General features: G+C 35.1%; 1 protein-coding gene across 13 annotated transcripts in view; it reads right to left on the bottom strand.

Annotated features, from left to right (window-relative positions):
- Positions 1–14,260, bottom strand: part of CDC42BPA (CDC42 binding protein kinase alpha) — a 325,295-nt gene that overhangs the window by 70,455 nt on the left and 240,580 nt on the right. For all 13 annotated transcript variants that reach the window (XM_067729568.1, XM_067729561.1, XM_067729563.1 and 10 more), the window contains one exon: positions 7,269–7,393. In XM_067729568.1, the coding sequence (XP_067585669.1) occupies positions 7,269–7,393 (125 nt within the window). The remainder of the gene's footprint in view (positions 1–7,268; positions 7,394–14,260) is intronic.

The following is a 14,260-nucleotide window of genomic DNA, read 5'->3' as shown; positions in this document are numbered from 1 at the left end:
AAGAAAATTGAAATCATATCAAGTATCTTTTCCAACCACAATTCTATGAGACTAGATATCAATTACAGGGAAAAAAATCTGTAAAAAATACAAACACACAGAGGCTAAACAATACATGACTTAATAACCAAGGGATCACTGAAGAAAACAAAGAGGAAATCAAAAAATATCTAAAAACAAATGACAATGAAAACACGATGACCCAAAACCTATGGGATGCAGCAACAGCAGTTCTAAGAGGGAAGTTTATAGAAATACATCCTACCTTAAGAAACAAGAAACACCTCAAACAAACATCCTAAATTTACACCTAAAGCAATTAGAGAAAGAAGAACAAAGAAAACCCCAAAGTTAGCAGAAGGAAAGAAATCATAAAGATCAGATCAGAAATAAATGGAAAAGAAATGAAGGAAATGATAGCACAGATCAATAAAATTAAAAGCTGGTTCTTTGAGAAGATAAACAAAATTGATAAACCATTAGCCAGACTCATCAAGAAAAAAAGGGAGAAGACTCAAATCAATAGAATTAGAAATGAAAAAGAACAACTGACACTGCAGAAATACAAAGGATCATGAAAGATTACTACAAGCGACTATATGCCAATAAAATGGACAACCTGGAAGAAATGGACAAATTCTTAGAAATGCACAACCTTCAGAGACTGAACCAGGAAGGAATAGAAAATATAAACAGACTAATCACAAGCACTGAAATTGAAACTGTGATTAAAAACATTCCAACAAACAAAAGCCCAGGACCAGATGGCTTCACAGGCGAATAGTATCTAACATTTAGAGAAGAGCTAACACCTATCCTTCTCAAACTCTTCAAAAATATAGCAGAGGGAGGAACACTCCCAAACTCATTCTACGAGGCCACCATCACCCTGATACCAAAACCAGACAAAGATGTCACAAAGAAAGAAAACTACAGGCCAATATCACTGATGAACATAGATGCAAAAATCCTCAACAAAATACTAGCAAACAGAATCCAACAGCACATTAAAAGGATCATACACAATGATCAAGTGGGGTTTATCCCAGGAATGCAAGGATTCTTCAATATACACAAATCAATCAATGTAATACACCACATTAACAAACTGAAGGAGAAAAACCATATGATCATCTCAATAGATGCAGAGAAAGCTTTTGACAAAATTCAACACCCATTTATGATAAAAATCCTCCAGAAAGTAGGCATAGAGGGAACTTTCCTCAACATAATAAAGGCCATATATGACAAACCCACAGGCAACATCGTCCTCAATGATGAAAAACTGAAACCATTTCCTCTAAGATCAGAAACAAGACAAGGTTGCCCACTCTCACCACTATTATTCAACATAATACTGGAAGTTTTAGCCACAGGAATCAGAGAAGAAAAAGAAATAAAAGGAATCCAAATCGGAAAAGAAGCAAAGCTGTCACTGTTGGAAGATGACATGATACTATACATTGAGAATCCTAAAGATGCTACCAGAAAACTACTAGAGCTAATCAATGAATTTGGTAAAGTAGCAGGATAGAAAATTAATGCACAGAAATCTCTTGCATTCCTATAAACTAATGATGAAAAATCTGAAAGAGAAAGTAAGGAAACACTCCCATTTACGATTGCAACAAAAAGAATAAAATATCTAGGAATAAACCTACCTAAGGACACAAAAGACCTGTATCCGGAAAATTATAAGACACTGATGAAAGAAATTAAAGATGATACAAACAGATGGAGAGATATACCATGTTCTTGGATTGGAAGAATCAACATTGTGAAAATGACTCTACTACCCAAAGCAATCTATAGATTCAATGCAATCCCTATCAAACTACCACTGGCATTGTTCAGAGAACTACAACAAAAAATTTCGCAATTTGTATGGAAATACAAAAGACCCCGAACAGCCAAAGCAATCTTGAGAACGAAAAACGGAGCTGGAGGAATCAGGCTCCCAGAGTCCAGACTATACTACAAAGCTACAGTAATCAAGACAGTATGGTACTGGCACAAAAACACAAATATAGATCAATGGAACAGGATAGAAAGCCCAGAGATAAACCACGTACATATGGTCACCTTATCTTTGATAAAGGAGGCAAGAATATACAATGGAGAAAGGACAGCCTCTTCAATAAGTGATGCTGGGAAAAATGGACAGCTACATGTAAAAGAATGAAATTAGAACACTCCCTAACACCATACACAAAAATAAACTCAAAATGGATTAAAGACCTAAATGTAAGGCCAAAAACTATCAAACTCTTAGAGGAGAACATAGGCAGAACAGTCTATGACATAAATCACAGTAAGATCCTTTTTGACCCACCTCCTAGAGAAATGGAAATAAAAACAAAAATAAACAAATAGGACCTAATGAAACTTAAAAGCTTTTGCACAGCAAAAGAAACCATAAACAAGACAAAAAGACAACCTTCAGAATGGGAGAAAATATTTGCAAATGAAGCAACTGACAAAGGATTAATCTCCAAAATTTACAAGCAGCTCATGCAGCTCAATATCAAAAAAACAAACCACCCAATCCAAAAATGGGCAGAAGACTTAAATAGACATTTCTCCGAAGAAGATACACAGATTGCCAACAAACACATGAAAGAATGCTCAACATCATTAATCATTAGAGAAATGCAAATCAAAACTACAATGCGATATCATTGCACACCGGTCAGAATGGCCATCATCAAAAAATTTACAAACAATAAATGCTGGAGAGGGTGTGGAGAAAAGGGAATCCTCTTGCACTGTTGGTGGGAATGTAAATTGATAACAGCCACTATGGAGAACAGTATGGAGGTTCCTTAAAAAACTAAAAATAGAACTACCATACGACCCAGCAATCCCACTACTGGGCATATACCCTGAGAAAACCATAATTCAAAAAGAGTCATGTACCAAAATGTTCATCGCAGCTCTATTTACAAGAGCCAGGACATGGAAGCAACCTAATTGTCCATCAACAGATGAATGGATAAAGAAGATGTGGCACATATATACACTGGAATACGACTCAGCCATAAAAAGGAACGAAATTGAGTTATTTGTAGTGAGGTGGATGGACCTAGAGTCTGTCATATGGAGTGAAGTAAGGCAGAAAGAGAAAAACAAATACCGTATGCTAACACATACATATGGAATCTAAAAAAAAAGAAAAAAATGGTGATGAAGAACCTAAGGGCAAGATGGGAATAAGGACACAGACCTACTAGAGAATGGACTTGAGGATACGGGGAGGGGGAAGGGTAAGCTGGGACAAAGTGAGAGAGTGGCATGGACATATATACACTACCAAACGTTAAATAGATAGCTAGTGGGAAGCAGCCGCATAGCACAGGGAGATCAGCTCGGTGCTTTGTGTCCACCTAGAGGGGTGGGATAGGGAGGGTGGGAGGGAGGGAGACGCAAGAGGGAAGAGATATGGGGACATATGTATATGTATAACTGATTCACTTTGTTATAAAGCAGAAACTAACACACCATTGTAAAGCAATTATACTTCAATAAAGACGTTTAAAATAAACAGTTTTAGAGGCAAGTCTCTCATCTTTTCTTTGGCTAAGTCAAAATAATCAAGAAATATTTACTAAATACTGATTATTATGTAGACATATTAGGAAGACTGAAGAAGACATATAAGACATGGTCCTTAAAAAGTTTGGTAGTCAGCACAGACTTAGCGAACTTATGGTTACCACGGGAGAAGGGTTGGGGGAGGACAGATTGGGAGTTTGAGACACTGCTATAATTAAAATAGATAACCAACAAGGACCTACTGTACAGCACAGGGAACTCTGCTCAATATTCCGTAATAACCTAAATGGGAAAAGAATTTGAAAAAGAATAGATACACATATATGTATAACGGAATCACTTTGCTGTACACCTGAGACTAACACAACATTGTTAATCAACTATACTCCAACATAAAATTAAAATTAAAAAAAAAGTTTGGGAGTCAGGACACATATAGTAGAGTGATTAAGAACTTGACTCGAGTCATATAGAACTAGGTTCAAATCCTAGCTCACTGTTTAGCAGTTGTGTGTCTTTGGATAAGTCATTTACCCCCTCTAACTCTCTGTTATCTCACTTATAAGATGGGAATAATAATAATATCTACTTAATAGGACTGTTGTGATAACTAAATGAGAAAACATGTGAATTTTCAGCCTAATGCCTACAACATACTATTTTTTAATCACTGTAAACTATTACTACACAGGAATGAAAATTAATGAATGAGGAGTGTTTCAAATAATGTGAATGAATTTAAACAAAGGAAAGTAAAAGTTTCACTATTGAAAGCCTTTCCTGATTATTAAAACATTTTCCTGATTGTCTTACACAGCTGTTTCCTCTATCTTCTACTATTATCACCCTCACCATTATCCTTCTTTCTATTATAAAACCCAACAACTTCAACGGCCTTATTTACTAGAAATTAAATCCCCAAATTTATATTTCTAATCCTAACCTTTAAGTCATCTTTTCTAAAGCATATTGGAAATCTCCACTCAGATATCTCAGAATGATCTCAGACTCACCAACAAACAAAAGAACAACTAAAATTGATTATAGCATCCTCCCCAAAGCTGGTTCCTTCTCCTGACTTTTCTTACTTCAGTGATAGCACCATTTTCTTAATCTCTCCAACACAGAGTTTCAGAAATACTAATTCCTCCTCATCTCTTGCCCTTCATTTATAATTAATTAAGTCCTATAGATCCTTCTTCCATGGCTTCTCCATTTGTTCATCTTCCCCCAAATTTCCTTCTATTTCATGCTGAACACCACTATGAAGAATTACCTTCCTAATGCATCACCTCAATCAATTCCATAATCCGTTGCAGAAAAGCCTTCTCCTTCTTCTTATAAATAAATGAAGTTCTGATTCTTACCCAGTATTCATGTTAATTGTGCTGCAATAACTTTATTGGTCTTATTTCCTACTATTCTTTTATAGGAATAGTAGCACCCTTTATTGAACTCAGTGTTTTCAGAAAATGCATTATAGTTCCACTGATTACCCCCAACTTTCTTTAGCACCCAGTCTGAAGTAATTCTCCTCTATACTCATATAGAAAAATCAGTATTTGTACAATACATAAGACAATTTACATTTAAGTCTTGCTATTTATATCCAGCTCTGATCACATTAGTTTTTAAACTTTTAAATGTTACACTATAAGCTAGTACTTGAAGGCCAAGTACCCTATTTTACAGACCTTTCTATCTCCTATTATACCAGAAGAATGCATTATATGTGAGGAGATACATCTAAAAAATGAATCTTATGGACCAGCCTACTACTTCAACCTCTCCTCGTAGTACCATTTCGAAGAGAAAGAGTGAAGTCTTCTGATGAGTCAATGGTGAGAAGAAAAGTCCCTGTTCCAATACAGTGTGAGCAACAAGGTCTCCTTGACCTAAAAGGTTTTCTTTCACATGAAAGAGGTATTTCATAGGGAAAGGCAGAGGGAGCAGAGTAATGAGGCCATTAGAAATGCATTCAAATGAAGTCTTATATACAGCAGTGTTTGTTTTATTTTAAAACTGTTAATTTGGCCAATGGAAACATTGAAAACACTGCATATCACAAGTTTCGAAAACCTTGTTTTGGCATTACTTCATTTTTTAATATACCAAATTAAAGAACCAGGAATAACCTGAGACTTCTGACCTTTATAAGCTTGCACAGAATATCTCAGAGATATAACTTTCAAATAGGTGAGAACTCTGAGAACAGTGAGTATATCTTTTACTTTTAGCCTATTAGGTATTTAATAATTTATTATCGAATATATTAGTCCATTTCTAAATAATAGTTTTAATGCAAAGTGAATTCATTGTATTCCTGATTTCTTCTGCATATTTAACTTGAATGTGAAATGTGTAAAAAAGTGCTTTGTAGTATCACACAAAAATTTTCATCTTCATCCTTTCTACTAACCCTTTCCAGATAGTCCATATTTAAAGCTTCTTTACTAGAACCACTTCCCATTCCATCTGAACCCACCATGCAATCACTTGAAAAGATCAGTGGTCTAGGATCTTAGGCTTTGGCCAAATCAGTTTTGTCTTCTGTAAAGTCATTTTCATTAACATCTTATTACAAATTTGATTACATAATAATGGAGTTACAAATGAAAAGTCATAATGTTTGATATTATAAGCACGGCTAAAGATTAAAATGATTTTGCTTCAGAAATGTAGAGTTTATGACAAGGATCTCAATTAAATATTAATGAACCATTAACTGTACTATTTGGAACACAACCATATTTCCACAATTTGGGCATTTTCCTTCAGATATGCACTCAACAGTCACATTCATAAGCTAAAGCTGAGTTAACATAAGAGCTCTATAGTTAAGTCAATATCAAAATATTTGAGTCATTTGGGTAAAATTACTTAAAAAGGCAGTGTTTATTCACTTATGATTTCATTTAAGAAGGAGGGTATTAAGCTGGTATAAGTAGGAAAAAATGCTTAGAGAACAAAAATAAGAGCATGATAAACTAACATTCTCACCAAATTACTGGTCTACAGATATTTGAAGAAACCAGTAGCTGTTTATATAAATAAAACATCAATAACGTGCTAAAAAAGAGTCAGAAAGTTAAAGTAAATATAAAAAGTTAGGCTATTTGCATTAGAAAATAAAGTCCCTGTTGGATTCTACTTTCTTCAAGTATTATAAAAATATACAAATTTTTACAAATACCAGAACAATCATTTGAGTTAATTAATATGAAAGTTACTAAGGCAATTATCCCAAATTAAATCCTAGGGGCTTAAAGAACAGTTGATAAAACTAAACTGTAACCATTTAATGTTTTTAAAATGCCGTGTGTGAATTAGTCTGTTATAATTATGAAAAGGGTGAAACCACATCTTCAGCTTGTAAAGTATTCTCCAGGCTTTCTGTTTCTTAAAGTAATCACAAACACAGCAATTTTGATCTTAGAAAGGAACACAGATAGCTAGTGAATGAGTTTCTTCAGTTCTTTAAGGACCAACTGTCTTAGGAGACAATAACATTTTCTTTTCTTAGAAAGAAATATCAGCTTCCAATGAAACTGTGTAAAAGCTGATATGGAATATTTGATGGAGTTAGAGAAAAGAGGAAAATAACAGACAACATAGAAGAAGCACAGACCAGTAATAAATATTCCTCCTGGAATTCATACCAACTTGACTATATGGCCAAAATTTACCCACAAAAACAGATTTAAGAGAGTACTCACCACTGAATTATTTCTGTGATTTGAGCTTCCCAATGTGCAACTGATTCCTTCTTGTCTGCTAGATCCTTTACCTCTTCTTCTAACTGCTGGTTGCATGTACTCAAGTTCTCATACAAAGTGGTAAGCTGAAAGGCAGTTTTAAGGTACTTAAAGACGTGTGACTTTTAGGAACAGGAATTCAAGGTGCTCAGATGCCTCTTGTTAAATCTGGTAACTCAAAAATGCTTGTCTTTCTGATTTCCTATTATGATGCACCCTCTGGTCACTGAATGTGGAAACATCAAGTACTCTGAATTCTCCTTCTGCCTTTGCTTTTCCCATACTCCCCATATTGAATTGGTTCCATCTGTGAACATTCTCCATTTGCCTGAAGAACTCCCCAGTTCTGTTGGTAACAACATCTCTCATTTTTTTGTCTGAAAATATCTCTATGTCATCCTCTTTTTAAAAAAACTTATAATTTCAAGCATATACAAAAATGAACAGAAGAGTATAAGTGAATTCCCATGAGCCCATCATCACTAACTTCAACAATTATCACCTCAATGTCAATCTTATTTCATTTGTACTCCTGTCTTCTTACCCTTTCCTCCGGTATTATTCTGCAGCAAATACCAGACATCATATAATTTTATCCATATATATTTCTGTGTATATCTCTAGAAAATAAGGCTCCCTTTTTATGTATAACCACAATATCATTATCATATTTAAACAAATTTAACAAGTTTCCTTACATTATCACATAGCTAGTAATTGTTCAAATTTCCAGTTGTCTCAAAACATCAAAAGACTTAACAGTCTGTTAAATTGAATCATACCAACAAGTAAACGTAACTTAATGGTTGCTCTATCTTTTAAGTCTTTTTTACTTATAGGCTCCAGATTATTCCATTTCGGCTGCTGTAGTGGAATATCACAGTCTGAGTGGCTTAAACAAGAAACATTTATTTCTGATAGTTCTGGACGCTGGGAAGTCCAGGATCAAGGCACCAGCAGATTCAGTGTCTGGCAAGGGCCCACTTCCTGGTTTTATAGATGGTCGTGGGATGAGGGAGCTCTGTGGGGGTCTCTTTTATAAGAGCACTAATCCTATTCATGAAGGCTCTACCTTTATGACCTAATCATCTCCCAAAGGCTATACCTCCAAACAGTACTAGGTGTCAACATCTGAATTTTGGAGGGACACAAACATTTAGTACATAGCAGTTCCCCTCCAACACTTTAATTTTTCTTGTAATTTATTTGTTGAAGAAAGTAGGTTGTTTGTCCTGCAGAGTTCTCTACAGTCTGAATTTTTGCCTTCATTTTTGAAAGACATTTTTTGCTGTATATAATTTTCTAGATTGGCAGTTATTTTCCTTTCTATTCCTTTTTATTATTTATAGATGTCATTCCTTTTTATCCTGGGTTCCATTTTTTCTGTTGTAAAGACAGCTTTAAGTTTAGCTTTTGCTCCTTCTAATACAATGTGTCTTTCTTCTCTGGCTGCTTCTAGGATTTTCTTTGGTTGGTTGGTTTTTAGCAATTTTTCTATAATGTGCCTAAGGGATTTAATTTCTATTTATCACTTTTAGGGTTTGTGGCATTTCTTGAATTTGTGGCTAAATACTTCTCAGAGGTTTTGGAAAATTATGGGCCATTAACTCTGCAAATATTCCTTCTACCACAGTCTTTCTCCTCTCCTTCTGGGAAAGCAAATATTTGTATGTCATCTTTTCATCACGTCCCCTATGTCTCACATCCACTTTTATGTATTTCTGTCCTTTTTTCTTAATATATCTTTTAAAATTTATTATTTATTTAATTTATTTTTGGCTGCGTCTGGTCTTAGTCGCGGTGTGAGGGATCTTTGTTGTGGTGCATAGGCTCTCTAGTTGTGGTGTGCAGGTTTTCTCTTCTCTAGTTATGGCACGTAGGCTCCAGGGCACATGGGCTCTGTAGCTGTGGTGCGCGGGTTCCAGAGCACATGGGCTGTAGTTGAGGCATGCAAGCGTGCAAGTAGTTGTGGCATGCAGGCTTAGTTGCCCCATGGCACATGGGATCTTAGTTCCCTGACCAGGGGTCAAACCAGCATCCCCTGCATTGTAAGGCGGATTCTTTACCACTGGACCACCAGGGAAGTCCCTGTATTTCTGTCCTTTTAAATCTATATCCAGACTTCAGTATGGGAAGGTTTTTATTTACCCCTTCCTTTCTTTGGTTCTTTCCAATCTACTGTTAAAATTTTCTGTTGGGATTTTTCATTTATTTTATTTTTCACTTCTAAAGATTTATTTGACTGTTTTGTATACATTCCAGTTGTCTGCTGAAATTCTTCATCATGTTTATTTTCTTCAATATATCATACAGTTATTTTAAAGTTCAGTTAAGAAAATTCCAATACTCGGAATTGTGTGGGTCTGTTTATACTGACTGCCTGGTTTTCTTCTCATTTATTCTTTTCTTACTTTGTTTTTGCTATTATACTTTTATGTCTTGGTTTTCTTTGGTTGTATCTCTTGGTATGCATTGTAATTTCTTACTGCATGCCACATATAGTGTATGAAAATTTTAGAGATAACTTGAGGCTCTATATAATATCTTCCTCCAGAGACTGCTTACTTTTACTTCTGCTAGGCAATTAGACAGATCATGGATTCAGTTACTTAGAGGCTGGGTTTCAGTCACTGAGAGGGCTCATCTCTCTCTGGTTCACCCTTATTTCTAAAATGTAGCCTTTTCGATGAGTTCAATTGAAAGCTTGAATTGATTACCAAGGATCCTGCACCTTGGTGGGCATTGATATTCAGTTTTTCTCTCTAAACTTGTGATACTGTGGAATACTGTGCTCAACTTCCTGGATTCTCTGCTACAGCTTTCATATCTGCAAATGCCTCAAGAGGAAAACTGGCACTGAATGCTGGGCTCATCTCTCTGTACTACTCCTTTCTAAAGGATCTGGGTCAGTAAAGTCTCAGCTGCCTTCTTATCTCTCCAGTGCCTTCCTGCAGATGAATACTTCCAGGCAGTATTGCTACCGTATTAAAAACATTTTTTTTTAAGTCCAGCTTTATAGCTCTTCTTGGTGAGGTGGTAGGTATGATGTAAGCTAATCTGTCACAGAAGCAAAAATTCTTGTTTATTGAGTTTTTAAAAGTTCATGATAAAACATTTGCATACAATTTTTATTTCATGGCTACATTTTTCTGATAAATGGTCTCAATATGTCATTAGTTATTACTATTCCTTTCTTCCTTTCTGATATATTTGTAGAGATATTGTGTTAGTTTTCTTTCTGATTACTCAGCTTGAAGGAGACGAATATTTCCTACAAGAATTATTTATAGGTTTGTGAAGATGAGGGGCCATGTGATGGCTAAATTTATGAGTCAACTTGATTGGGTCATAGGGTGCCTAGACATTTGGTCAAACATTCTGGTTGTGTCTTTGAAGGTGTCTCTGGGTGAGATTAACATTTCAATTGATTGACTGAATAAAGCAGATTACCTTCCTAATGTGGATGGTTCCCATTCTATCAGTTGAAGGCCTGAACAGAAAAAAAGGCTGACCCTAGTAAAAGGGAACTCCTCCTGCCTGACTTGCTTTCAAGCTGGGACATTGGATTCTGTCCTTGGTCTCTTACTGAAACAGTAGCTCTTCCTGGGTCTGACATAAGAAACTATTGGTATGATTTACATCAGAGAATGTTTTGCCTATGTTCTCTTCTAGGAGATTTATGGTATCATGTCTTAATATTTAAGTCTTCAAGCCATTCTGAGTTTATTTTTGTGTATGGTGTGAGGGAGTGTTTTAACTTCATTGTTTTATATGCAGCTGTCCAGCTCTCCCAACACTACTTGCTGAAGAGACTGTCTTTTCTCCATTGTATATTCTTGCCTCCCTTGTTGAAGATTAATTGACCATAGGTGTGTGGGTTTATTTCTGGGCTCTCTATTCTGTTCCACTGATCCATATGTCTGTTTCTGTCAGCCAATACCAAGCTGTTTTGATTACTGTAGCTTTGTAGTATTGTCTGAAGTCTGGGAGGATTATGTCTCCAGCTTTGTTCTTTTTCCTCAGGATTGCTTTGGCAATTCTGTTTTTTGTTGTGGTTCCATATAAATTTTAGGAATATTTGTTCTAGTTCTGTAAAAAATGACATGGGTAATTTGACAGAGATCACATAAAATCTGTAGACTGTTTTGGGTAGTATGGCCATTTTAACAATATTAATTCTTCCAATCCAAGAGCATGGGATATCTTTCCATTTCTTTGAATCATTTTCAATTTCCTTTATCAATGTTTTATAGCTCTTAGCATGTAAGTCTCTCACCTCCTTGGTCAGGTTTATTCCTAAATTTGTTTGTTTTTTTATTGATGCGATTTTAAAAGGGATTGTCTTTTCACTTTCCCTGTCTGAGATTTCACTGTTAGTGTAATGCAACTGATTTAGCAAATCAGTTAGCAAATGCAACTGATTTCTGTATGTTAATCTTGTATACTGCTACCTTGCTGAATTTGTTTACCGGTTCTCGTAGTTTCTGTGTGGAGTCTTTAGGGTTTCCTATATATGGTATCATGTCATCTGCATACAATGACAACTTTACCTCTTCCCTTCTAATTTGGATACCTTTTATTTCTTTTTCTTGTCTGACTGCTGTGGCTAGGATTTCTAATACTATGTTGAACAGAAGTGGTAAGAGTGGGCATCCTTGTCTTGTTCCAGATTTTAGCAGGAAGGCTTTCAGCTTTTCACCTTTGAGTATTATGTTGGCTATGGGTTTGCCATAAATAGCTTTTACATGCTGAGATATGTTCCCTCTACACCCACTTTGGAAAGAGTTTTTATCATGAATGGATGTTGAGTTTTATCAAATGCTTTTTCTGCATCTATTGAGATGATCATGTTGTTTTTGTTTTTTCTTATGTTGATGTGGTTTATCACACTGACTGATTTGCATATGTTGAACCATCCATGTAACCCTGGGATGAATCCAGCTTGATCATGGTGTATGATCCTTTTTATGGTTGTTGGATTCGGTTTCCTAATATTTTGTTGAGGATTTTTGCATCTATATTTATCAAAGATATGGGCCTGTAATTTTCTCTGCCAATAAACTGGACAAACTAGAAGAAATGTACAAGTTTTGCCAACTCCCTAAACTAAGTTCATCTGGAATTCTCCTAATGACCCAGGTTTTTTCTGGTGTGTGTTTTTAACCTGTACTTCCATGGGAGATAGGCAGTTTTAGCACAAGTCACAATGCAAAGCTTCATTTCTTCCCCTCTGCCAAAAGACAAATTACTTTATGCATTCTCCATTTAATCCTATCCTCAACCTCATTGTCTTCTTAGAAAGAAAAACAGTCAGAGAACCTGTCACTACCAACGCACATCGTTATCTGCCTATTGAGAACAAGGAACTTACGTTTTGTACTCCAGGGTGTGCTATTTACCTTTAAAAATGTATTTTACCATCTATTTTCTTTTTATAGGTTTATTAAGGTGTAATTTACATACTATAAAATTCACTCATTATAACACTTATGGTTTGATGATTTTTAGTAAATTTAAACATTTGTGCAATAATCACCACAATCTGGTTTGGGAACACTTCCAATACCTGAGAAATTTCCCTCAAGCTGGTTTGCAGTCAATCCTGGCTTCCACCATGAGTTCTTGGCATCACTGATCTATTTTCTGTGTCTATAGTTTTGCCTTTTCTAGAAACGTAATATCAATGAAATAATACAATATATAGATTTTTGTATCAGGCTTTTTAAAATTATCGTATTATTGAGGTTCAACCACAGTGTTGCACATATCAGAAACTAACTCCTTTTTATAGCTGGGTAGTATTCTATTACATGGATATTAGTACACTTTATTTATCCGTTCACTACTTGATGAACATTTGCATTGTTTCCGGTTATTTGCTATTATGAATAATGATGCTATGAACATTCATATACAAGTGTCTAAAGGGACTATGCTTTTAATTCTTCTGGATAAATAACTAGGAGAATTTCCGAGTTACAGGGTAAGTGTATGCTTAACTTTTTGAGAAATTTAAAACTGTTTTCTGAAGTAGTTATACCATCTTGCACTTCTACAAGCAGTGTAGGAGTTTCAGTTCCTCCATATCCTTGCCAACAGCTGGTATGGTCACTGATTGATTAACTCTTGAGCCTGTACAACAATATGTTTCTATGGTTTAACTTGCATTGTTCCTAATGACTAATGATAGTGAACATCTTTTCACGTGCTTATTTGTTATTCATATATCTTCTTTCATGAAATTTTCCCCCCGTTTTCAATTTTCCCCCCGTTATTTTCCATTGGGTTGTTTGTATTATTTCTTGAGTTTTAAGAGTTCTTTATACATTCCAAATATAAGTCTTTTATCAGATAAATTATTTGAAAATCTTTTCATCTATATATGTCTTTTCATTTTATTAATGTTGTCTTTAAATTTTGATGAGGTCCAATTTATAATTATTTTTCTCTCAAGGTTTGTGCTTTGTGCCATATCTAAAAAATCTTTGACTAACGCCAAATCACAAAGGTTTTCTCCTATGCTTACCTCATATTTCAGTTTATGATCCATTTTGAATTAACTGTGTATGTTATGAGGTAAGGATCTAAGTTAATTTTTTACACATAGATATCCAATTATTCCAGCACCATTTGTTGAAAAGATTCTCTTTTTCCCATTGAATTGCCTTGGTACTTTTGCTGAAAATCAATCAACCATAAATACGACGTCTTATTTTTGGACTCTCTACTCTGTTCCATTATGCCAATGTTACCGTCTTTTGATTACTATAGATTTACAGTAAGTTTCGAAATTCTGTAATGTAAATCCTCCAACTTCTGTACCCCTCGCCTCCCCGCCCCCCGCCAAATATTTTTGCTATTGTAGATCTTCTGTATTCCCATATAAATTTAAGGATAAGCTTGCCAGTTCTAACAAAAAAGCCTAGCAAAATTTTGGTAGTGATTTCCCCAAA

This window comes from Pseudorca crassidens, chromosome 2 (genome assembly GCF_039906515.1).
Source record: "Pseudorca crassidens isolate mPseCra1 chromosome 2, mPseCra1.hap1, whole genome shotgun sequence".
NCBI classification, from domain to species: Eukaryota; Metazoa; Chordata; class Mammalia; order Artiodactyla; family Delphinidae; genus Pseudorca; species Pseudorca crassidens.
Note: the sequence above shows the minus strand (reverse complement) of the source record. Positions and strands in the feature narration are given on the sequence as shown.